The 27,518-nt window shown below is 44.2% G+C and overlaps 1 protein-coding gene across 2 annotated transcripts in view; it reads right to left on the reverse strand.

Moving 5' to 3' along the window:
- Window positions 1–441: 441 nt before the first annotated feature.
- LOC144495534 (protein sel-1 homolog 3-like) overlaps window positions 442–27,518 on the reverse strand; it is an 83,715-nt gene continuing 56,638 nt past the window's right edge. The window contains exons 21-25 of one of the 2 annotated variants that reach the window (XM_078215607.1): window positions 27,381–27,490; window positions 27,151–27,278; window positions 23,306–23,408; window positions 22,600–22,672; window positions 442–3,198 (exon numbers count right to left, since the gene is read on the reverse strand). In XM_078215607.1, the coding sequence (XP_078071733.1) occupies window positions 3,044–3,198; window positions 22,600–22,672; window positions 23,306–23,408; window positions 27,151–27,278; window positions 27,381–27,490 (569 nt within the window). In that variant the 3' untranslated portion in view covers window positions 442–3,043. The remainder of the gene's footprint in view (window positions 3,199–22,599; window positions 22,673–23,305; window positions 23,409–27,150; window positions 27,279–27,380; window positions 27,491–27,518) is intronic. The other variant, XM_078215618.1, reaches the window with a different exon arrangement.

The raw sequence follows: 27,518 nt of genomic DNA on the forward strand, positions 1-27,518 counted from the left end.
CAACTTTCAGGAGTGCTTTTTAAGGTGTGGGATGGTACAGGTTGTGAGCCTGCACCTTGTATTGCTGATCTGGCAGGCTCCATTGCGGGGATAGACATGTCCTGGTTCATGGAGTTGGGCCAGCATTTTAAAGAGTTGTGATTCATGGCACATCAGAGGTGTCATGAACTATATTCTGCACAGTACCGAGATGGGCCTTTTAAACAAATCACCTCCACACCCAGCAGCTCCAGTGACTGGCTCTGAACCTTTCCCTGGTCAGCTGCCATAGCTATAGCCTGCACTCTCCCCCCTACAACAGAAGATGCCCTTCATGCAAAGACATGACACTTTCATGCCAATACAACCATGATACGCTAAATAGAAGTAATTAACCCTATAGTGACCTATTGTAGGATATGCACAAAAACATGAAAAAAGTGATTCATTGATAATTTTCTTAAATAAACTTTTTATTACAGCCCAAATAAAGTGTCAAATCATCCAGACCCTTTAGAGTATCAATAGTTGAAATTGTAAGCACTTGAAGCCTCTTTATCTTGTGAAAATAAACATTGTGAAATTGATAGATCAAAGAGCCAGAAGTATTAATCAAGCATTGTTTTCCTGGCCCAGCTCCTTCAAAAGGCCAATGGATTTCTAGGCTCTCTGCCAAGCCTCATTATGTACTCTTAGCCGAGAGCCCAAAATACCTTGGAAATGAGTGGGGGCATGAGGTGGCATGGATAGAACATGGGTACATGTGGGGTGAGGATATGTGAGGGGCTTTCTGTTTTTACTGTAACTGGGACAAAGTCCCACAGCACTGAGGCAGCCCTTTCAAACATCCCACCTCTGCAACTGGCAGTCCCGTGACTGTGGCTGAACTTTTTCTCGAGTCAGCTAACTTGACTGCAGCCTGCACCCCCCCATCTCCTCACCACCCCTACTCTTCCTTTCTCCTAAGGTGGGTGGTCCATGCCAGAAATTTTCCCGACTCCCATTATTTGCCTCCAGGATGAAAATTCAGCCCTAGTGCTCTGGAACTAATTTTCGGGAGTTTAAGGCCAGAGTCAAAGAATCAAGAGAACAGTGTGCCGAAATGTGCATCACATCCGAAATAAAGCAATAGCCTTATAGAAATGATCGTCTCACTACTTACTAAACAGTTGAGTGACATCTGATGACAAAACAGGGATCCTGCACCAACATTTTTAATACGCATAAATTAATGATCTTAAAATCCAGAGATATCACTGTGTTATATCCCTATTTCCACGTAGCTCTCTGTATGAGAAAAGGTGAATTCCACATGCAGAAATGCACGCATATGCAGATATTTCCTCAGAAACCTCGAAAAACTCATTGAAGTTTTAATATCATGAAAAAGCTAACAAAACAGTTGGTTTTTTTGCCCTATTAACAAGGTTAAAAAGTGCAAGAAGTGTGCTTCACACTGCCTTCTGATGAGAGCCTTGAAATGGGATCTCAAAAAATCCAGAATTTAACTCCAGTGACTTTACTTGAAATATATTATACAGAATAACTTGTGTCAATGTGAGGCCTAGATCACCCCATAGCAAAATATAATGTGCAGTCTATAACAGAATGCACTCTATCAAGTCATTTATTGAAAATGTTATTTAATTTCTCTTGTGCCCAAATGTTTAACCAAGCCAATCTCACACCATCTACATTATTGTGCAAAATCTCACAGTAACAGGAAATTCTCAAAAATAGATTTAGGTTCAAATCCTGCACACGAGAGAATCAGGATGATAAAAAGAAAATTGAAGCAGAAGTAGGCCATTCGGCCCTTTGAGCTTGCTCCACCACTTACTTTGATCATGGCTGATCATTGAATTCAATATTCTGATCCCGCTTTCCCCCCATATTCCTTGAACCCTTTAGCCCCAACAGCTATTTCTAATTTTTTTCTTGAAATCAGACAGCATTTTGGCCTGAACTACTTTATCTGGTAGTGAATTCAATACCATTTCAGCCACCTGTGGAGAATTGTTTAAGTTTGTGACAGCAGTATAATCAATATAATTTTTAATGAATGAAACTATCATGGAAAAATTAGTATAGAATCATTTTTTTCTTTAATGGGCAACATTGGATTTCTTAAAATGATTCAAGAGGAATTAATTACGACTGATCTTTGATTTAGATTACAGCTACCATGTGCCCCACTCAGGCTCAAACTATTTTGATTTCTTTTGCATTTACATGCGTAAACTCCAGCTACAGATGTTTGCAGGATAAGTATCTATAATATTAAAAAGTTATATCCATAAACAATCTCTTTTCATATAAGAATCTAAACGGAACAAAAAGAATCCAGAAGCACAAATTCACAATCATCTAAAGTAGCTTTGGAGGTTAAATAACTCCATTTAAAAAAGCAGAAAACTACTTGGATAAGCATCTGCAGGAATAGAATTGAAAGGCCAAGAAGTTCTGTTAAACTTGTACAGAAACTTGGCTGGACCACACTTGGAATACTGTGCATAATTCTGGTCTCCACATTAAAAAAAGGATACCGCTATATTGCACATCATTTTTCCATCTGCTGCTACAGATGACACCAGAATTGAGAGGTTGTAACTTTCAGGAAACTGGGGCTCTTAAGGCTAAGGAGTGACCTGATAGAGGTATTTAAAGTAATGAAGGGGCAGATGTAGAGAATGTTTCCTTCAGCAGAGGAGTTCAAAACTTAGAATCATAAATATAAGATCGTCACCAATGCTTTCAAGAAGGAATTTGAATGAAACTTCTTTCCCCAGAGAGTTGTTTGAATGTGGAAGATGGGATAATTGAGGCTAATTGCAGAGATGTTTTTAAGAGGAAACTGGGTAAGCAACTGAGGGAAAAATTAAGTTGGATGAAGAGGGATGGGGAATGTGAAGCATAAACATTTGCATAGACCTGCTAGGCTGAATGGCCTGTGTCTGTGCTGTAGATCTATGTGATTCTACAAAATAGATAGAAATATTCCTAATAAGGAACAATGTAAGTGATTACACTTCAACATGGTCAGATCAATCTGGTTACAACGCTGTCACTCCACAGCCCTCGTCTCACTCGACTCCAGATATTCTGGTGCAGCTGAAGATAGTGGTGTTTCTTCTGTTATTGTCTCATCCGACTGAATGTTTTCACTAGAAGAATTCACAGTTGCATTATGTTCATTCGTTCTTGTGGTGGAAACAACTGCTAAAATTACAGGAAACAGCATAGTTAATTCATATCTTGTCACCCATTCACCTATCCAACAACCCACCTTACTCATTTACCTACTCACTACCCAGCTCACCCTCCTATTCACCTACTTACTCATCCACCTATTCATCTACTAACCCATTCATTAACATATGAATTAGGAGTAGAAGTAAGCCACTTGGCCTATTAATCCTGCTCTGTCATTAAATAAGATCATGGCTGATCTAATTGTAACCTCCCTCCTACCACTGATAACCTTTCACCTTCTTGTTAATCACGAATCTATCCACCACTGCCTAAAATTATTCAAAGACTCTGCTCCCACTGCCTTTTGAGGAAGGGAGTTCAAAAGATTCATGGCGCTCAGAGAAAAGGTTTCTCCCCATCACTGTCTCAAAGTGTGACCACCTTATTTTTAAACAGTGACCCGCAAGTTTGAAATCCCTCACTAGAGGAAACATCATTTCCACATCGACCCTGTCAAGACCCCTCAGGATCTTAAATGTTTCAATCAAGTTGCCTCTTACTCTTCTAAACTCCAGCGGATACAAGCCTAACCAATCTAACCTTTCCTCACAAGACAACTCACTCAATCTTGGGATTAGTATAGCAAACCTTCTCTAAAATGCTTACAACACATTTACATCCTTCTTTAAATAAGGAGGTCAATACTGCACAGTGCTCCAAATGTGGTCTCAACAGTGTCCTGTACAACTGAAGTATAAGCTCCCTACTTGTTCAATTCACTCGCAATAAGCAGTAACATTCTGTTAGCTTTCCTGATTACTTGCTGTACTTATATACTAGTCTTTTGTGATTCTGTATCTCTCACCATTTAGATAATGTGCCTCTTTTTTATCCTTCCTGCCAGGATGGACAATTTCACATTTCCTAGCTTCCTTATTGATGCACTATCAATCGAGCCGAGACTAGTTGAGAGCAAGACAAACAGGCTTTTATTGGCAAGAACTTGGAGCCATCCCTGTCGGTGATCTGATCTGAACTGAGAGCAAGGGAGGTGGAGCCACCGCCTTTATACCCAGACCAGGGGGAGGAGACTTGGGCGGAACCGACAGGGATGTGCCACATATACAGGTACTGAGAAATACTAACTACAGTGGTTAACCACCACAGATAACAGTGGTTTACCACACTTATGTCCTCTTCACAACTTACTTTTCTAACTATCTTTATGCAATCCACACTATATTATGAAAAGACTGGACCTTTAAATACAAATCAGAATATGGCAATTAGTACTGTAAAAGTGGGTGTGTCCTCTTGTTCCACCAACTCTATTTCGTCCAGTGGTTTGGTGGATTTGCCACGTTAAATGCACAGGGATAGGGCGGAGGGGTGGGCTTGGGTAAGATGCTCTTTCGGTGCTGACCTGATAGGCCGAATGGCCTCTTTCTGCACTGTACAAATTATATTAGCTGTCTCTGGTCAAGAGATACAGCCCGTGGCAATTTAAAAATTCTGAAAATGTTTGTCCTGGCGAGGTCAGGAAAAGAAATCACGGAGTGGGCCTTATTGCTGAAAATCAGTTTGGGAATTCAGGAATTCACAGGAGGCTAAGTGAGAGGAGTGTCAATAGTCATGGGACATTACAACTCTGCAAAATCGGGAGAAGTGAACCCATTTGTAGCTGGGTTGATGGTGGACTGTTTCTTATGAAGACTAATCTGGTGGAGAGTGTGATGAAGAGTATGGGGTTAGCAGCCATGTTAAGACATTAATAACTACATTGCTGTAGTTTAGAGAATTTGTTGCCCTTTAAGTAATGTTTAGTTGATGTTACTTGAAGTTTGTTTGTTACAATAAAAGTCTTAAAACTTGAAATATTGTTGTACAATTTCTTTAAGCTGGTCACTGGGGAGTTCAAATATCTTTTTAAAAGACATCGGTTTTGATGGCGTTCGTAACAACACCATCAATGAAGTCAATATTCAGGTTATACAAGTGCCAGGCAATAAGTATCTCCAACAAGAGAAATATTGCCCTTGAAATGCAATGGTATTACCATCACTGAATTTCCCATCATTGACATTCTGGGAGTAATTATTGACCAAAATCTAACACATAAATACAATGGTTATAGGATCAGAGAAACGAACATAACGAACCTGGACATACTAACCCCTCTCCTTGAATAACCCCTTAGGAACACCACATAGACCCGAAACAACTCTTCAAACCCACAGAAAAGGTCTCCCACCCAAAAGAAAAATCCCTCAAACCCTCTAGCCACCCATCAACACCCCTGTCAGGAACCCCCAGGTACTCTCCCCCTCACCTAGCCTTCTCCCCAACAATCTACCTACTACTTCCCAGCAAAAGCCCCCACAATCCAGAAACTTTCTCGACAACATGCACACAAAACCCCCCACCAGCTCGAAAAAAACAAAAAAAAAGGAACCCCTTTCCACAGAACCACTCTCCAACAAACAGATCATCCTGACATCCATCCCAACCTCCAGGAACACAACAAAAGTCCCCAACCTGACAGTCCCCTCCTCCTAACACACACCACCTCAGCAAACACCCCTCAACGACCTAAAACTCAGCAGAACCCACGCACCCACTACCCTCTTCTCTCAGGGACACCCAACACCCCCCTTCCCCCCCCTTTCCCCTCAAGCCACCATCTCTCCCACATGTACAACAACCCTCCCCCCACCCCCGCACATACCTGGTGTAGCCCTAGTCCATCACCCTCTACTCCCTGCAACTAAACCAAGTCATAATCCACCGGACCAAATGTCCAGACACTTAGGTAACATGCGCCCCCTGAAAAAAAAAATCACACAGAGGAAACGGGAACAGGAGCTGGGCGGAAACCCACAGGGAAGTAGCCAACCACAACACCTCCATCTAACCACCTGGAGTCATAGATTGGAGGCAAGGCTATTTGGCCCACTGAACTTTCCCCAACAACAACTACCACTAAAGATTTTCCTTCACAGTTTCCAGAACAGGGAATATTAAGAGATCTCAAAGGTCCACCCAAATATAACCTGGTAAGACTTTAGGCCTCATTTACCTCCCCAAGCAATGCATCCCACATAGCCACCACCCTCTGAATAAAATAGGCCTTTTCTCAAATCTCTTCTGAATCTACTGACCTTTATCCTAAAACTATGGCCTCCTGAGACAGAGCCCCCAATGAAGGGAAACAACTGCTCCCTACTCACCCTATCCGGGACCCCCACAGTCTTACACACCTGAATCATATCCCAGAGGGAAACCTAAAAGAGACGTACTCACTCATCATCTCATATACCCGGCACTCTCTCACACACGGACAACCCCCCAAAGGGACTGAGTTAACCACTACCATTCTAGGCATTTACAGAATATTTTGGGCTTCAACCAATGCAGTACACAAGCCCCCCCTCCCTGAGGCTCCCCCTTTACCTCCTCAGGTTTCACCTCCCCCCCCCCCATGTACTCCACCGTACCCCATGAACAAAAGAACCCCCCTTTTCCTTTTTTCCCCACCACACAAGTACACCCTTGTCCACCATTCCGCATAAAAATAGACAACATGAATAAAAAATACAAACCGGGGACAAGACGACAACAAGCCAGAATGTAAGGACAAGGCATCACAAGGGGCTACAAGGGTTGGACATGAGCCCAATGAAAAGTGGGAGCAAAAAGAAAAGGAGACATGTCCTCTCTCCATCCGACCCCAAAAACATAAATACAATGCTTATAGGAGCAGTCAGAGGTTGGGAATTCTGCAGAGAGTAACTCACCTCCTAACTCCCCAAAGGCATTCCACAAGGCTCAAGCTTCTATTGTAGTGGAATATAGCCCATTTTCCAGGATGATTGCAGCTTCAACACTTGACACCACCCAGGGCAAGAGCTGCTCACTTGATTGACACCCCATCTAGTACCCAAAACATTCATTCCTCCGCCACCAGTGCACAGTGGCTGCAGTGTGTAACATCTACAAGATCAAAGCAGCAACTCATCAAGGATCTTTCTGCACAGGAACACCATGACCTTCAAGTTTCCTTTCATGTTACATGCCATTTTGACTTGGAAATATATTGCCATTCCTTCATTATTGCTGGGTCAAAATCCTGGAACATTATAACAAACATCACCAGGATGTACCTGCACCACATGAGCTGCAGCTCAATGCCTGCTTCAAGGGCAATTAGAGATGGGCAATAGAATCATAGACTCATAGAATCCTACAGTGCAGAAGGAACCATTTGGTCCATCGAGTCTGCACCGACCACAATCCCCAGGTTCTAGCCCCATGTATTTACCCTAGCTAGTCCCCTGACACTAAAGGGCAATTTAGCATGGCCAATCCACCTAACCCGCACATCGTTGGACTGCAAAAGACACCCAGATTCCATAAACAAATAATGAAAAATCTTCTTCGACACGAATGCTGAGAGAGTAATTATTTAACAAATCTGCAGTTCAAAGAAGTCTGGGAATCCTTATTTTCATTTCCAATATTATTCACATATGTTTGAACAGGGCCTACATTAATCGAGTGCTCTTTTCCTTCTAATTCAAAGAGAAGAACCTTTGTGTTAATCTTGATATCCCATGAAGATTTCTTTTTTGTAGCTCTATCAATTTTCATAATTCTCCCTTGCAATTTTTGTATGCTCTTTCCTTTAATTTTATATTATCTCACTTATTTCACTGACATGGCTGTTTTGCTAAGTAGAACTCTGTAGGGATTCTATGATTTTTGCCTCTTAATGGTATATACCACTCAAGTTTGAAGTTCATTTCTTTTTGAACACTTTGTACTCTTCACCGTAGTTTAACTCATCATTAGTTTTGGGAAATAGCAAACGTGACTCCTCTAATCAGGAAAAGAGGGAGACAGAAAGCAGGGAATTACAGGCCAGTTAGCCTAACTTCTGTCATGAGCAAGTTGCTGGAATCTATTATTAAGGAGATTATAGCAGGGGGGCTTAGAAAATCTCAATCTAATCAGGCAGAGCGAACATGGTTTAGTGAAAGGGAAGTCATGTTTGACTAATTTATTTGAGTTCTTTGAGGAAATAACAAACAACATGGATGAAAGGGAACCAGAGAATGTGCTGTACTTAATTTCCAGAAGATATTTGACAAGGTGTCACATCAAATGTTACTATGCAAAATAAGAGCTCTTGGCGTAGTGGGTAACAAATTAGCACAGATAGAGGGTTGGTTAGCAAACAGGAGACAGAGAGAAGGCATAAATAGATCATTTTTGTGTTGGCAAGATGTAACGATTGGGTTGCCACAGGGAACATTGCTTGGGTCTCAACTGTTTACAACGTATATCAATGACTTGGATGAAGGGACCAACTGTATGGCTGCAAATTTGCCAATGACATAAAAACAAGTAGGAAAGTAACTTGTGAAGAGGACATCTTGGTGCAAATTTTACTGTCCCACCCACCACGGGAATCGGAGCGGGTGAGGAGTGAACCACGGAAAGGTCCATTAACCTCGGGCGGGATTTTCTGGTAACAGGGGCCGGAAATCCCACCCCAAGAATCTGCAAGGGACACAGGTAGGTTAACTGAATGGATCAAAATTTGACAGATGGGGCGGAATTTTATTGCCGCTTTACGCCCATTTTGCCCAGAAATGGGTGAGAGGTTGATTAATTTATTGCAATTTATTCTAATGTTTATTTCCATCGGTTTAGTGAGCCCAGCGCTCAATTGTCTGGGCTCAGTTGCCTTTTTGGCCTCGCCGGGAGAGGTTCTCTCCGGCGAGGAAAACACCGCTCCCCATGAACGAGGAACAGTCGTGTTGGCTTCGCCAGTAGAACTGGAGGCCATTGAGACCCCCTGGGGAGGCCGAGTGTAAGACGGGGGTGCCCCATCGGCAGTGCCAGCCTGGCATCTGGGCAAGGCCCACTTGGCACACTATGCAGTGCCAGGGGCGGGGCCTGCGGGGGGGAGGGGGTCCGTTGCCACTCTGCTTGTGATTGGTGGGGGAGAGAGTCCACGATCGGTGGGGCTCCACAATCAATCTGGGCGGTGGGGGGTGGTGGGGCCTGCATCTTGGGCTATGGGCCCCCATGATTGCAGTGGGGTGGAGCTAGTTGAGGCTGCCTGCGGAAGCAGAGGCTTGACAGCTCTCTCTCTGTCTGTCTGGGCCTTGCTACTGTTAATGCACATGTGCAGCATCAGAGGTCTGCACAAACCCCATACCGCCCTCTACAGGCTGTCGAGTTAAGCCCCATCCACAGCCTCTCTGGCCAGAAACAGACTAGTCCAAAATTTCAGAGACAGAGGGGGGGATTTTATGACCTTGTTCGGGGCGAGGCTCGTAAAATGACGCTCGAGGCCAACGGAGGATTCCGTTCTACGAGCCTCGCCCGCCCTGATTCTGAGGTGGGCGAGACGGTAAAATTGCTGCCAGAGGTGCATAAGATTGGGCGTAAAAACTCGGCCAAAAAACGGATTTGGAACTCTCTCACTTTCAGACTAGTTGGACATTTAGAAAAAATGTCTCGTAAAATTCCGCCCATGGAATATAATGTGGGAAAATGTGAACTTGTTCACTTTGGTCGAAAGAATGGGGTTGGATCAGGTCAGTGGGTGAGAATCGGGCTTGCCAGGCAGGAGTACTGTGCGTGTGTGGGGGAATCCCATGGGGGAGGTGGCGGAGGGGGGGGGGGGGGTTAATTCTTCTAACTGTATCTGGCTCCCTGTAACCCAGTCAGAACCATCCAAAGTTGGTGAGTTAAGTAGTATTTTCGAATGGTTCACAGTGTAGAGCAGGGCTGCCCTCTCTGCTCTGTCCTGCTTGTGTTTTGTATAGAACCTTTTGCCAAGTCCATCAGGAAGGATCCTGGCATTAATGGAGTGATGATCCCAGGCAGCGGGGGCACGCAGGACATAGTCTCCCTGTACATGGATGACATTGCTCGCCTCTGCTCAGATCCGATGCCAGTGTGCAGGCGCCTGAACATTTGTGACCAGTTTGTACTGGCCTTGGGAGCCCAGGTAAACCGTGGCGAGAGCTCAACCATGTTCTTTGGGAACTGGGCTGACTGATCCTTTGTCCCCTTCACTGTCAGGACAGATTACCTGAAGATGCTGGGGATATGGTTCGGAGCGGCTGGGGCATGTGCCAAAAACTGGGACGAGCAGTTAAAGCAGAAACTGGGCATATGGGAGCAACAATCTGCCTCCATTGAGGGCAAAAACCTGCTCATCAGGTGCGAGCTACTCTCAGGGTTGGTGTATGTGGTACAGGTCTGGCCCATACATAAGAATATAAGAACATAAGAAATAGGAGCAGGAGTAGGCCATCTAGCCCCTCGAGCCTGCCCCGCCATTCAATAAGATCATGGCTGATCTGACGTGGATCAGTATCACTTACCCGCCTGATCCCCATAACCCTTAATTCCCTTACCGATCAGGAATCCATCCATCCGCGCTTTAAACATATTCAGCGAGGTAGCCTCCACCACCTCAGTGGGCAGAGAATTCCAGAGATTCACCACCCTCTGGGAGAAGAAGTTCCTCCTCAACTCTGTCTTAAACCGACCCCCCTTTATTTTGAGGCTGTGTCCTCTAGTTTTAACTTCCTTACTAAGTGGAAAGAATCTCTCCGCCTCCACCCTATCCAGCCCCCGCATTATCTTATAAGTCTCCATAAGATCCCCCCTCATCCTTCTAAACTCCAACGAGTACAAACCCAATCTCCTCAGCCTCTCCTCATAATCCAAACCCCTCATCTCCGGTATCAACCTGGTGAACCTTCTCTGCACTCCCTCCAATGCCAATATATCCTTCCTCATATAAGGGGACCAATACTGCACACAGTATTCCAGCTGCGGCCTCACCAATGCCCTGTACAGGTGCATCAAGACATCCCTGCTTTTATATTCTATCCCCTTCGCAATATAGGCCAACATCCCATTTGCCTTCTTGATCACCTGTTGTACCTGCAGACTGGGCTTTTGCGTCTCATGCACAAGGACCCCCAGGTCCCTTTGCACGGTAGCATGTTTTAATTTGTTTCCATTGAGATAGTAATCCCATTTGTTATTATTTCCTCCAAAGTGTATAACCTCGCATTTCTCAACGTTATACTCCATTTGCCATATCCTCGCCCACTCACTCAGCCTGTCCAAATCTCTCTGCAGATCTTCTCCGTCCTCCACACGATTCACTTTTCCACTTATCTTTGTGTCGTCTGCAAACTTCGTTACCCTACACTCCGTCCCCTCCTCCAGATCATCTATATAAATGGTAAACAGTTGCGGCCCGAGTACCGATCCCTGCGGCACGCCACTAGTTACCTTCCTCCAACCGGAAAAACACCCATTTATTCCGACTCTTTGCTTCCTGTCGGATAGCCAGTCCCCAATCCACTTTAACACACTACCCCCAACTCCGTGTGCCCTAATCTTCTTCAGCAGCCTTTTATGGGGCACCTTATCAAACGCCTTTTGGAAATCCAAAAACACCGCATCCACCGGTTCTCCTCCATCAACCGCCCTAGTCACATCTTCATAAAAATCCAACATGTTCGTCAAGCACGACTTTCCCCTCATGAATCCATGCTGCGTCTGATTGATCGAACCATTTCTATCCAGATGCCCTGCTATCTCCTCTTTAATAATGGATTCCAGCATTTTCCCTACTACAGACGTTAAGCTGACCGGCCTATAGTTACCCGCCTTTTGTCTCCTTCCTTTTTTAAACAGCGGCGTAACATTAGCCGTTTTCCAATCAACCGGCACTACCCCAGAATGCAACGAGTTTTGATAAATAATCACTAACGCATCCACTATTACCTCTGACATTTCTTTCAATACCCTGGGATGCATTCCATCCGGACCCGGGGACTTGTCCACCTTCAGTCCCATTAGTCTACCCAGCACTGCCTCTCTGGTAACATTAATTGTATTAAGTATTTCTCCTGCTGCCAACCTTCTATCGTTAATATTTGGCAAACTATTTGTGTCCTCCACCGTGAAGACCGACACAAAAAACTTATTTAAAGACTCAGCCATATCCTCATTTCCCACTATTAACTCCCCCCTCTCGTCCTCCAAGGGTCCAACATTCACTCTAGCCACTCTATTCCTTTTTACATATTTATAAAAACTTTTACTATCATTTTTTATATTAATTGCTAGCCTAGCTTCATAGTCTATCCTTCCTTTCTTTATCGCTTTCTTAGTCTCTCTTTGTTGTTTCTTAAATTTTTCCCAATCACTTGTTTCTCCACTATTTTTGGCCACTCTGTACGCAGCTGTTTTTATTTTAATACTCTCCTTTATTTCCTTCGTTATCCACGGCTGGTTCTCCCTTTTCTTACAATCCTTGTTTTTTGCTGGAATATATTTTTGCTGAGAACTGAAAAGGATCTCCTTAAAAATCCTCCACTGTTCCTCAGCTATCCTACCTGCCAGCCTGCTCTCCCAGTCTACCTTAGCCAATTCATCCCTCATCCTATCATATTTCTCTCTGTTCAAACAGAGGACACTGATTTGGGACCAAACTTTCTCCTCTTCCATCTGAATCAGAAATTCGACCATATTATGGTCACTAGACCCAAGAGGGTCCTTCACAATAAGATCCTTAATTCTACCTACCTCGTTACACAATACCAGATCCAAAATAGCTCGTTCCCTCGTCGGTTCCGTAACATGCTGTTCAAGGAAACTATCCCGACAGCATTCTAAGAACTCTTCCTCCATTCCACCCTTACCGACTTGAGTCTGCCAGTCAATGTGCATGTTGAAGTCCCCCATGATTATTGCCGTTCCGTTTTTACACGCATCCCTTATCTGCTTGTTTATAGCCCTCCCTACCTCAACATTATTATTTGGGGGCCTATATACCACACCTACTAGTGTCTTTCTCCCTCTACTATTCCTCATCTCTACCCATAATGATTCCACGTTTTGTTCCTCAGAGCCTATGTCATCCCTCAGTACTACCCTGATATTATCTCTTATTAATAGCGCGACCCCACCACCTTTTCCTTCCTGTCTATTCTTCCTAAACGCCTGATACCCCTGGATATTCATCTCCCAGTCCTGATCACCTTTCAGCCACGTTTCTGTAATGGCCACTAGATCGTACCCACTTGTGCTGATTTGCACCATCAACTCATTTACCTTGTTCCGAATGCTTCGTGCATTCAGGCAAAGTGTCCTTATTCCAGCTTTTATCTGGACCCGCTTTGATGAGTCGCGAACACCCTCTCCCTCTACTCCCTTATCTAAATTACCGCCTTCATTCACCTGCACCCTCTCCTCTACCATTAATTTTGTAATTCCCCTTACCCCTGCATCCTCCCCCCCATCAATTAGTTCCTTGATCCTAGTCAACTCTTCTAGCTCCCCTCCCCCCAACCTATCTAGTTTAAATTCTCCCCAGTAGCCTTAGCCAACCTACCGGCCAGGATATTGGTCCCCGTGTGATTCAAGTTCCACCCGTTTTTTGTATACAGATCACCCCTGCCCCTAAAGAGGTCCCAATGGCCCAGGAACCTGAATCCCTGCCCCCTGCACCAGTCCCTCAGCCACACATTCATCCTCCACCTCACTCCATTCCTGCCCTCACCTTCCCGTGGCACAGGCAGTAATCCTGAGATTACTACCTTTGCTTTCCTCTTTCTCAGCTGTCTCCCTAATTCCCTGTACTCCCTTTTCATGACCCCTTCTCCCTTCCTACACACATCAGCGGTACCAATATGTACCGCTACCTCAGGCTCCTCTCCCTCCCACCTCAGGATTTCCTGATCTTGCACCGTAGCAGTCATCTTCAAGCTCATCTGGAGATCCAAGATGGTATGTCCAATGGGACACCATGCACAAATCACTGGATAAGGGAGGAAATATGTACCCAACGCCACTCTCATCCTGATAGCCACCTTTGTGTGCAGCTGCATCAAGCTAGATCCTTGGTACACAAACACCAGGTGTCACCAAGATTTTACCTGTTCCTGGTGTCGCGAAGGATGGGTTTGGCCACATTGCCGAGGAACGCTCCATGTAGTTGGATCGTGCCGTTTCACCTGTCCCTCATGGAAAAATTTGTTAAGAGAAACATTTTTGACCACAAGGCGATCAAGCAGTGGTCGGCATGTAATCTCCTCAAGGCCCTGTGGGAAAAGGAGATGGTGGATCCTGACAGACAGTTCCCTGAGCAGACTGTCAGAGTCATTGGGCAGAATGCCTCATCACCTTTCAAACAAGCACCAAAAGCTAGCTTGGCTGGTGGTGAGGACATTCCTCGACAGATCCTTTATGCATGCCCGAGGTATCTGTGCCACCGCACGCTGCCCTCAAAATAGCTGGGGGGGGGGAAGAGACGGTCACACACCTCCTTGTGGAATGTGCCTTTGCAAAGAAGTCTGGAGAGAGATGCAGTAGTATTTGTTGAGGTTCATCCCGTGCAGCTCTGTCGCAGGACTCTGTGCTCTACGGGCTGTTCCCAGGGACGCACACCAAGATAAATACCAACTGCTGCCCAGGGTCATCAACTCAGTAAAAGATATTCTTTGGTCTGCCCAAAATTTGGTTGATCGTCCAGGGAATAGAATTGACCTCGACCAAGCGTTGCAGATTGGCACATTCCGTGATTCACTACATGCAGTTGGATGCAGTCAAGCTTGGGGCAGCCATCTCCAAAGGCTATGGGGAAAGGCCATTGTGTAAGGCCTTTCAGCCAATGTACACCAAGCGGCTGATAACCAGTTAAACCCCGCAGACTATGGGTGGGACTATGGGCGAGATCGGAAATTCCTGTCTGAGGTCAACTGAGATTTCCATTGTCGGACCTTCTCTCGTGCCAATTCCGTGGCGGACGAGGTGGTAGAGTTCTGGCCTGTATGTCATTGAATTGAAGCACCGCAGAGTGCAACATGACCAACGTATATAGTTAGTAAAGAACTTTCCTCTCTATAATGAAAATATTGAAATGTTTGTAATGTTCTCATTACTAAACTGAAGCACCTCAGAGGGCATCTTGATCTCTAGAGAAAATGTGAATATCATTATTAATCGGAAATATTTTGTAAAGTGTTTTTCAGATTTTATATGAACAAAGTATATTTTTGCAAAAAAAAATTAAGAGCAAGTGAGTAGCAATGTGACCATTCACAGCGAGAGAGGAGCAGGGGGGCCATTCACAGTGAGAGAGGAGCAGGGGGGCCATTCACATTGAGAGAGGAGCAGGGGGGCCATTCACAGTGAGAGGAGCACAGGGGTCATTCACCGTGAGAGAGGAGCAGGGGGGCCATTTACAGTGAGAGAGGAGCAGGGGGGCCATTCATAGTGAGAGGAGCAGGGGGGGCCATTTACAGTGAGAGAGGAGCAGGGGGGCCATTCACAGTGAGAGAGGAGCAGGGGGGCCATTCACATTGAGAGAGGAGCAAGGGGGCCATTCACAGCGAGAGAGGAGCAGGGGGGCCATTCACATTGAGAGAGGAGCAGGGGGGCCATTCACAGTGAGAGAGGAGCAGGGGGGCCATTCACAGCGAGAGAGGAGCAGGGGGGCCATTCACATTGAGGAGCAGGGGGGCCATTCACAGTGAGAGAGGAGCAGGGGGGCCATTCACAGCGAGAGAGGAGCAGGGGGGCCATTCACAGCGAGAGAGGAGCAGGGGGGCCATTCACATTGAGGAGCAGGGGGGCCATTCAGTGAGAGAGGAGCAGGGGGGCCATTCACAGTGAGAGAGGAGCAGGGGGGCCATTCACATTGGCCAAAATTTGTTTTCCCCTTTTGGTGGTTCCCTCACCGCCTGCCACAGGCCCAGTCTGGCAGATAATTCACTAACTCAGCCAACTTGGTGCTACAAGCCACTCCAGAGTATATTTTGTGTCCTTATCATTCTCTGTGTTCCTCCCTCTGATGTTCCATATGGAGGATAACTGATTCATCAGCTGAGGGAGGAAAGTAGGTGGTAATCAGCAGGAGGTTTCCTTGCCCCTGTTTAGACTTGATGCTAGGAGACTTACTGGGGTCCGGATTCTACGTAAAAAAGATTGTTTTGCTTAGAGCAGAGAAGGCGGGATCCTTTTCAAGGTGTACAAAGTTATAGGGATATAGATAGTGTAGATAGGAGAACCTTTCCCCCTTAGTAGAGCAGTCAATAACCAGAGGGCAAGGATTTAAGGTAAGGAGCAGGAGATTCAGGGGAAAAACATTTTCACCCAGAGGGTGTTGGGAATCTGGACTCATTTGTTGAAAAGGTCAGAGCAGAGAAACAGGCCCTTCGGCCCACCATGTCTATGCTGACCATCAAATACCAAACTATACTAATCCCATTACCTGCAATTGGTCTATAGTCTACTATTCCTTGGTGATTTAAGTGCTCATCCAGATGCTTCAGAAATGTTGAGAGTATCTGCCTCCACCACCCCCTCAGGTAGCATGTTCCATATTTCCACCAACCTCTGGGTGAAAGAATTTTTCCTCCGATCCCCTCTAAACCACTTACTGCTCAGCTTAAACCTATGCCTTCTGGTTTTAGACATAGGGAAAATATTCTTATGATCTACCCTATCCATGCCTTTCATATTTTTTATACCTCAATCAGATACTCCCTCAGCCTCCTCTGCTCCGGGGAAAGCAAAACCAGTCTATCCAGTCTCTCCACATAACTGAAACTTTCTATCCCAGGCAATATCCTAGTGAATCTCCTCTGCACCCTCTCAGTACAATCACGTCCTTCCAATAGTGCAGTGACCAGAACTGCACAGAATATTCCATCTGTGGCCTAACAATATTTTATGAAGTTGTACCAAAACCTCCCTGCTCCTATATTCACTGCCCCAAAAAATGAAGGCAAGCATTCCGTATGACTTCTTCACCATCTATTTACCTGTGCTGCCACCCTCAGGGATCTATGTACTTGTACACCAAGGTCCTTTGTTCCACAATACTCCCTAGGGACCTATCGTTCATTGTGCATATCCTAGCCTTATTTAATCTCCAGAAATGTATCACCTCACACTTATCAGGATTGAATTCCATCTGCCATGGCTCTGTCCAATTTACCAGCTGATCAATATCAGTCTGTAGCCTCAGGCTATCCTCTTCACCAATGTTCCTGTTATCTGCAAACTCATTAAGTAAGTGGTTTATTAATTATTCCTTCTACATTCACATCCAAGTCATTAATGTATATAACAAACAGCAAGGGTCCCAGCACCTATCCCCATGGTACACCACTGGCCACAGGCTTCCAATCACAAAAGCAACCATCCACCATCACCATCAAATACTACTGCCTCATGTTAATGAGCCCATTTTGGATCCAATTTGCCAACTTGCCTTGGATCCTATGGACTCTAACCTTTTGGACCAGCCTGCCATGTGGGACCTTGCCAAAGGCTTTACTGAAGTCCATGTAAACCACATCAACTGTGCTACCCTCATAATATACTGAGCTACCTTTTCAAAAAACTCAACTACATTAGTTAGACAGGATCTCCCACCAACAAATTCATGCTGACTATTCCTGATCCCTTTCCAAGTGTTGATTAATCTTATCCCTCAGAACGTTTTCCAACATGCAGTGGCAATTTCAGTGGCCTGGGACTCTAGCCATTCAGACTAACACCCTGGGGACATGAGTTTAAATCCTACCATGGCAGCTGGTGGAATTTAAATTTGGCGGCACGTTGGCACAGTGGTTAGCACCGCTGCCTCACAGCACCAGCAACCCAGGTTCAATTCCAGCTTTGGTGACTGTCATGTGGAGTTTGCACATTCTCTCGGTGTCTGCGTGGGTTTCCTCTGGATATTGAACCCATTCCAGTACAGGTACAACCCGTCCAGCTTGTACAGGTCCCACCTACATCAGAAACTGTTCCAATGATCCATAAATCTAAAGCCCTCCCTTCTACACCATCCCTTTAGTCAAGCATTCATCCGACCTAAATTACTTTTGCTTTATTCACGTGGCACTGAAGCAATCCAGAGACCACAACCCTAGAATTCTTGCTCTTTACTACCTAGCTCCCCTAAATTCCTGTTGCAGGACCTCATTCCTTTTCTTACCCATGTCGTTAGTCCGACATGAATCACAACCACTGGCTGTTCACCCTTCTTCTTCAGATAGCCCTGCAGCCTCTAACATCCCTGACACTGGCACCAGTGAGGCAACATACCATTCAAGAGTCTCGCTCACGGCCATAGAAATGCCTGTCGGCTCCCTATTATTAAAACTCTCCCCTCCTTTTTCCTCCCCATCTATGCAGCAGAGTCAACTGTGATGCCACAAACTTGTCTGTTGTTGCTGTCCCCCGAGTGGCCAACCCCCACAACAGTATCTAACATGATGTATCTGTTTGAGAGGGGGATGACCACAGAAGAGTCCTGTACTACCTGCCATTCGCCTACTAATCTTCCTCATGGTCACCCAACACTTTTTCGCCTACGGGTGGTAGAGGTGGGAACTCTCACAACATTTGTGATGCATTCAGAGGAGCACTTTAAATGCTACAGCATACAAGGCTACAGACCAAGTGCTGGCATATAGGATGAGAATAGATAGGTGTTTGACGGCCGGCGCAGGCACAATAGTCCTCTTTATGTGCTGTAAAACTTTGCGACTTCAGATCAGTTTTACTTCACACCCCAAAGTCCCCCATTTCCTTCTATGCCTCAAGAATTCAGATGGCATGGTGGCACAGTGTTAGCACTGCTGCCTCACAGCGCCAGGGACCTGGGTTTGATTCCCAGCTTGGGTCACTGTCTGTGCAGAGTCTGCACATTCTCCCCGTGCTCTGGTTTCCTCCCACAGTGCGAAAGATGGTTAGGTACATTGGCCATGCTAAATTCTCCCTCCGTGTACCCGAAAAGGGGCTGGAATGTGGCGACTAGGGGATTTTCACAGTAAATTAATTGCAGTGTTATGTAAGCCGACTTGTGACAATAATAAATAAACTTAAAAATAACTTTTCTTCATATCGATAGGAGTTGAATTCAAGCCATATGTTGGCTAGGGAAATAATAAAATGCCAGCTAGAGCTCACACTGACGTCACTGCTGCTGAGAATTGCTAACATATAGGTAGGTTAGAACAGGATCGCTCCAGACTGTGTGTCGCCCATCTGCAAACAAGAGTCATGAATAACTCTCAGCTGTGGACATGTGGTATTGACTTGGAGGGACAGGGTAAATAAGGGGAGAGGCCTGTTACCCAGTAACCTTATCATAGCATGAGCCAGCTGCTTCAGGAGAAGGTGAGATAAGTTGTTAGCATTGTATTCAACCTACCGCAACAATATTTTAGCATAAGTCATTGGAATGTCAACATTAATATGTACAATAACTGTGATAATCACAATCCTACTGGGCTAATGTGTTCAATGGCCTTTAACGTAGCTGCACAGGGGAAGAATTTCACAGATTATTAAATTTCAGCTAAATACCGAGGGGCGTGCAAAAGAGCAAGAGTGCCTTCTAGTGTTTAGTTATTTAAATTATGTAAAGTACGCTGGACTAGAATTGCTTTTCTGAAACACAGTTGGTGCTGGTACAATATGCTAATGTTGTTCAAAGTGCAGATTTGAAAAAAAATTGTACACCTACACAACACTGCCTACAAAAGACGGCATGCTTAACACAATTCAGCACAATTTAATAGTGTTCCTCATTGAAAAGTGCCAAAGTGTCTTTGCTAAACAAATTCTCCAAAGATACACCACAGTGATATAGCTCACATAGAAACATTTGCATGTCACCATGAGAAAAGTAACACTTAGTCTGATTTTCCTTCCTCAAACGAGTAAAATAGCTGCTAGTTTCTAGATTGGTTTGCAAGCAGTTCAGTCATACTGACCAGACAGGTTCTACATCTGCTGCATTGTCAATACTTCTGGCTTCCTGCAGCAACCCCACCCCTCCCCCATGCTGGATCACTTGATTGGGCACAATCTAAAAATCTAAATTCTAAATATGGACCTAAAGGGATTGGCAAGATAGTCATTTCTCCATCTTGGTTGTATAAACTAACAAGAGCTGCATTTCTAATTCCATGACACCCTTAGATCAGCCGGCAATTTATTGCACATTCATACTTTCAGCATGCAGGACATGGCAGGTATCTTTTTAAAAACATCAAGTTCAGTAAAGATGTATCTAATTCCTAAAGAAATTAAGCTTCTAAATTTCAAATAGAAATATTTTTTTTATACAGGCACTTAACCCCACTTTTATCAACCTTAGAGCTTTTCTTTATACATGAATAAAATATTATAAGAACATAAGAACTAGGATTAGGTGTAGGCCATCTGGCCACTCGAGCCTGCTCCGCCATTCAATAAGATCATGGCTGATCTTTTTGTGGACTCAGCTCCACTTACCCGCCCGTTCACCACAACCCTTAATTCCTTTACTGTTCAAAAATTTATCTATCCTTGCCTTAAAAACATTCAATGAGGTAGCCTCAACTGCTTCACTGAGCAGGGAATTCCACAGATTCACAACCCTTTGTGTGAAGAAGTTCCTCCTCAACTCAGTCCTAAATCTGCTTCCCCTTATTTTGAGGCTATGGCCCCTAGTTCTAGTTTCACCCACCAGTGGAAACAACTTCCCTGCTTCTATCTTACCTATTCCCTTCATAATCTTATATGTTTCTACAAGACCTCCCCTCATTCTTCTGAATTCCAATGAGTATAGCCCCAGTCTACTCAGTCTCTCCTCATAAGCCAACCCTCTCAACTCCGGAATCAACCTAGTGAATCTCCTCTGCACCCCCTCCAGTGCCAGTATATCCTTTCTCAAGTAAGGAGACCAAAACTGTACACAGTACTCCAGGTGTGGCCTCAGCAGCACCTTATACAGCTGCAACATAACCTCGCTGTTTTTAAACTCCATCCCTCTAGCAATGAAGGACGAAATTCCATTTGCCTTCTTAATTACCTTGAGCACCTGCAAACCAACTCCTTGAGATTCCTGCACAAGGACACCCAGGTCCCTCTGCACAACAGCATACTGCAATTTTTTACCATTTAAATAATAGTCCATTTTGCTGTTATTCCTACCAAAATGGATGACCTCACATTTACCAACATTGTACTCCATCTGCCAGACCCTTGCCCACTCACTTAGGTTATCTATATGCCTTTGCAGACTTGCAGCGTCCTCTGCACACTTTGCTCTGCCATCCATCTTAGTATCATCTGCGAATTTTGACACACTACACTTGGTCCCCAACTCCAAATCATCGATGTAAATCGTAAACAATTGCGGTCCCAACACTGATCCCTGAGGCACACCACTAGTCACTGATCGCCAAACAGAAAAACACCCATTTACCCCCACTCTTTGCTTTCTGTTAGTTAACCAATCCTCTATCCATGCTAATACATTACCCGTAACACTGTGCACCTTTATCTTATGTAGCAGTCTTTGGTGCGGCACCTTGTCAAATGCCTTCTGTAAATCCAGATACACCACATCCACAGGTTTCCCATTGTCCATTGCACATGTAATGTTCTCAAAGAATTCCACCAAATTAGTCAAACATGACCTGCCCTTCATGAACCCATGCTGTGTCTTACCAATGGGACAATTTATATCCAGATGTTTCGCTGTTTCTTCCTTGATGATAGATTCAAGCATTTTCCCTACTACAGTAGTTAAGCTAACCGGCCTATAGTTACCTGCCTTTTGTCTACCTTCTTTTTTAAACAGTGGCGTCACATTTGCTGTTTTCCAATCTGCGGGAACCACCCTAGAGTCCAGCGAATTTTGGTAAATTACCACTAGTGCATTAGTGTATTATGTTGAATCAGTTTGCAGGAATGATAGCATATATAAAGATATAGGCAAGATGGCAATTGTTTATGTATATTTATTACTGAAAGTAGACATGTTGAAAGTGAGAAACACTCAATTTGATGAATGTGTCTTAAAATCATAGAATGCAATCATAGAATTCCTACAGTGCAGAAGAGGACATTTGGCCCATCTAGTCTGCACTGACTCTTTGACAGAGCATCTTACCCAGGCCCTTCTCCTCTGCCCTATCCCTGTAACACCAAACATTTCCCATGACTAATCCATCTAACCTACAGATCTCTAGACATTAAGAGGCAATTCAGCATGGCCGATCGACCTAACCTGCACACCTTTGGAGTGTGGGAGGAAACCAGAGCATCCGGAGAGAACCTATGCAGACATGGGGAAAATGTGCAAACTCCACACAGACAGTCACCCAGGGCTGGAGTTAAACCCGGTCCCTGGCGCTGAGGTTTCAATTGTACGATTGTTTACATAAATCAGCTTTTCATTGTATAATCTTGGCTGTGTTTTGAACTATTACCTTGTAAAAACATTATAATCATGTAAATTGTATTTTCCCATTTCTCTAGAAAATATACAATAATTAAGAGGCTGCAGAATTTCTTCAAGCTATCACTGTAACCTACCTGTGGAGTCCCAGTAGTGCTTAACAGCAAAAGCAATCAAAGTTGACAGGAGCACACAGCCTGCAGTATATAACTGCAAACAAACACAAAAATGTTTTAATGGCTAATTTCAACAGTTTCAGAAGACATGAACTGATGAGTGTATATTATAGATGGAAAGAGTATGTATGTATTCTAGGCTCTTTTATAGATATAAATATGTTTTATATGGAAACTTTACATCTTGGGCTACATAAACCTGTAGCTCAACATATTGGCCGATATTGACCAGATTAGGTCTTGATCAGTGACCATTCTTGGATTCCAGCTCTCAGAAGCTGAGCGCTTTATCATTTTTCAGTACACAAAGCATGGAAGCTTTCATTTTCTGAACTCCCCTGAGATTCCAGGGATGTGACAGACACGTTGCATGTGAAAACCTATTTGGCAAGCACTTTTGTTTGATCACATATGATGTTACTTTCTTATACATGAGACTGATGTGCATCATCATGATGATAACGTCACATAGCAAAACAAAAAGTTTCCCAAATACTTTCAGGAATATGGCAGCCATTAAAATTCAAAATCATTGGTGAAACATAATTGGGAGAACATTTCAAAGTGACATTTTAAGTGTTGAACAACCTGCTCATGAAATGTGTAATGATAGCAACATAAAAAGTGCAATCACAAGCAATAAAATATTGTCTGATGGAATACTTACCAAAGCAGCAGAGCAGTTATTAATCCATATTGTTTTCAGGTGAACATGAAGCATAGCTATAGAACATGGGACTAACCCCTCTTGTACATCAACCATTATACACCTAGAAAAATGGAGAAAATGAAGTGCTATGTTAATACACTACCAAAACTGGAAACCCGGATTTGAACAACTGCGTTGTCCCTGTGCAACTATTCACATTTTTGAAATATAGGACAAGCCTGGATTCCAGTCATTCATCCCAGAGGGATTTACAGATATCAACTAATAACCTCTGTTGGGCTACAGCCACACATATTTGTTTCAAATGCCACTATTGACAATGTGTATAAAATAGGACATCTAAAGCAGAAGTCTAACTTGCTTCAACAAAGTACACGTAATGACTTTTTTCAATAAATGCAGAAAATGTTGTGCGTGCCACTTTTTATTAATGGTGGGCCACGAAAAGAGGAATGAGCTAGCGAAGGAAAGCAAGGGTTCATCAACATTAAAAGCTCTGGAAAGATGTGCATCCTTCATTCTGGACGACGACTGACCACTTTAGATCACATGATTGACCAGCCCAGACCTGACAATAAACCAGCCTGAAACCAACGACCAAGCACTTGGACCCAACAACTGATCAATCCAAACTCAAAGGCCAACCATCCCAGACCGAACATTCACGGGAGAAAGCTCCATGTTCTAAGCTGCGTCTTCAATGGAAGTGTTAGCATCGGCAGTTCAGGGTGACCTCCATACCATACCATTCATCCTGGGACAGAGGGGCTCAGCCAGAACATTGATGGTTTGGGTAATCCCTGACATTAATGGAATCCTGATGAGATGCTCAGGGTCTGTACTAGGCCTAACCACAAAGCTGTGCTGCAGAGGCACCTCGGTGTTCAGCATTTCTCTTCTCCTCTGCCTCCTCATCCATTTCCTGCTCCTCTTCTTTTGCCAGGTAGGTGCAACTGGATGATTTGATGTCCTGGGGGAATTCAGTGATAGGGGCAAAACCCCCTGCCCTTTGTACCTCCAAAATGATGCTTGTCTGCAAGTCAATGTATGGCGCAGCTCTGGCAAAGGGGGCAGTAATCTCCGAGGTGCAGTGGTTTGCAGCCATTTGAGATGCCAGCAAAGCCCTCAGCCGATTCTTGGAAGAAGAAAAAGCAAAAAGGTTCAAGGCTACATTGACTTTGCTGCTGTGACATAGACACAAACATCTGTGACCATCTACCCGGAGAGTCACAGTCTCCAGTGGCACTAGCTCTTGGTCATCATTGGTAGATCGGAAGATCAGAAACAGATCCTGTTAACATGATTTCAAGAAAATTATGAGGGGCACGAATAGACAGGAAAAACCTTTCCCCTTGTTGGAGCGATCAATAACCAGGGAGCATAGATTTAAAGGGTATGTGAGGAAAACTTTTTCCCCCAGAAGGTGGTGAGAGTCTGGAACTTACTGCCTGAAAGTGTGAAGGAGGCAGAGACCCTCATAAATTTTATGAAGTATTTAGATGTGTGTTTGCAATGCCAAGGCATACAAGGTTATGTACCATGTGCTGGAAAATGGGATTGGAATAGATAGGTGGTTGTTTTTGACTGGCGCAGTTGCGATGGGCTGAATGGCCTTTTCTGTGCTGTAGACCTCTATGACATAGAACACAGAACATAGAACATTACAGCACAGTACAGGCCCTTCGGCCCTCGATGTTGCGCCGACCAGTGAAACCAATCTAAAGCCCATCTAATCTACACTATTCCAATATCATCCATATGGTTATCCAATAACCATTTAAATGCCCTTAATGTTGGCGAGTCCACTACTGTTGCAGGCAGGGCATTCTATGCCCTTACTACTCTGAGTAAAGAACCTACGTCTGACATCTGTCCTATATCTATCACCCCTCAATTTAAAGCTATATCCCCTCGTGCTTGCCAACACCATCCGAGGAAAAAGGCTCTCACTGTCCACCCCATCTAATCCTCTGATCATCTTATATGTCTCTATCAAGTAACCTCTTAACCTTCTTCTCTCTACCGAAAACAGCCTCAAGTCCCTCAGCCTTTCCTCATAAGACCTTCCCACCATACCAGGCAACATCCTGGTAAATCTCCTCTGCACCCTTTCCAATGCTTCCACATCCCTCCTATAATGCGGCAACCAGAACTGTACACAATGCTCCAAGTGCGGCCGCACCAGAGTTTTGTACAGCTGCAACATGACCTCATGGCTCCGAAACTCAATCCCTCTACCAATAAAAGCTAACACACTGTATGCCTTCTTAACAACCCTATCCACCTGGGTGCCAACTTTCAAGGATCTATGCACATGGACACCGAGATCTCTCTGCTCATCCACAGTACCAAGTACCTTACCATTAGCCCAGTACTCTGTATTCCTGTTACTCCTTCCAAAGTGAATCACCTCACACTTCTCCGCATTAAACTCCATTTGCCACCTCTCTGCCCAGCTCTGCAGCTTATCTATGTCTTTCTGTAACCTTCAACACGCTTCCGCACTGTCCACAACTCCACCGACTTTAGTGTCATCCGCAAATTTGCTAACCCATCCTTCTACGCCCTCATCCAGGTGATTTATAAAAATGACAAACAGCCCCAAAACAGATCCTTGCGGTACACCACTAGTAACTGAACTCCAGGATGAACATTTCCCATCAACCACCACCCTCTGTCTTCTTACAGCTAGCCAATTCCTGATCCAAACTGCTAAATCACCCTCAATCCCATGCCTCCGTATCTTCTGCAATAGCTTACCGTGGGGAACCTTATCAAACTTTGACTCTAAGTAAAGTTGAGAGAATGGGGCAAAGAAATAGGCTCTGAATTAAAGACAGAGCTGCAAGGAGACTTGAAGCAAAGCAGGTTTGAGGGAAGCCCTGAAGATCCAACGATGCAGCCAAAAGTTGGTGATTCAGTGCTGTGAGCCATAGGGACAATGGTACACTTTTGGAGGCGTGGTGTCCTACTTGGCTCAGCTGAAGATCTAAAATTGTGCCTGGAAGGTGAAGTTTGAAGTACGCGGACATCCAGGGAAAAGGAAACTGGGAAAGTGAAATAGAAACCCTGGAGGTGGATCCTTGTTGAAGGCATCCAATGGGAACGAAGTTTGGAGAGAATTCCATAGTATCTGCTTTACTCGCATCTGACATTTATGTTGGAGTGTGCTGTGTCTGTCCACAGATCACCAGGTGATTCACATGTACATTACATCTACCCTGAATATTAGAGTATAAGATAGATATGGTTAATCATTTTATGTTTCTTATTTTGTAAGTGTCTGTAAAGATAAAGTTGGGGAAATGGAATAGTAAATATTTGAATGATATTCTTGTGTTTGTGGTGAGATCTTTCTAACCTTTTCACCTGGTGTAATATTGTTCTTTTTTTCTTGTTTAATTAATGTTTTATTCTTTATGTTAAAAGTTCATCAGCAGACTTCTGTGAATTTCTTCGGGCACTTCCCTCCATGGTATCAAAAGAAATAAGTTAGGATATTGCAAGCTGCATTTCATTCTGGGATCCAACTTGTCCAGTTGGGACCATAATGCAATAAATGCTGGCTTGCCCATATCCCATGAATGAATAAAACATAGATGCTGAATGTTTTCAGAGATTTGTTAAGCTCACAGCAGTTCTTTCTATCTCAACATTTTCCTGGATTGGGTTGATAATGTTGCAATTACCCGCAGTTATTGATCCACATGAAGATGAAGATGAACATGAAATTGAAACCACCGCACAGAGTTTCAGATTACTATTTACATTACTAAATGTAGCATAGCACTAAACAGTTTGATTAATAACAGAAATCAGAATGGATTGGATTTTTGCTTTACCTTTCGTAAAGCTCCAGCAGGACTGAGAAGTTGTTGAACTGATTTGCTGTGCCCAGGTTTAGGAAGTGTAAAATTCTTTCTGGTATGTGGAAGCCCTCCTCCATCAGTGAGGCCAAGTTATAAAATGCCTGGTGAAAGGCAAATGAGAAACATAAAGGATAAGTAACACATTAGAGCCATATAGAATTTGCTGGCTTCTGATAAACTGGTCCAACATTACAAATACTCACTTGAGAACAATTCAGTAAAGCAGCAGAGGCATACATCTCAATTGATTGCATGATATCTCTTTCATGACTCTTGTGACCATAATAGTAGTAATCGCCCATTTTTATTAAAACTGAAAGTTGCACATAATTTTTAAAAAT

This window comes from Mustelus asterias, chromosome 1 (genome assembly GCF_964213995.1).
Source record: "Mustelus asterias chromosome 1, sMusAst1.hap1.1, whole genome shotgun sequence".
NCBI classification, from domain to species: Eukaryota; Metazoa; Chordata; class Chondrichthyes; order Carcharhiniformes; family Triakidae; genus Mustelus; species Mustelus asterias.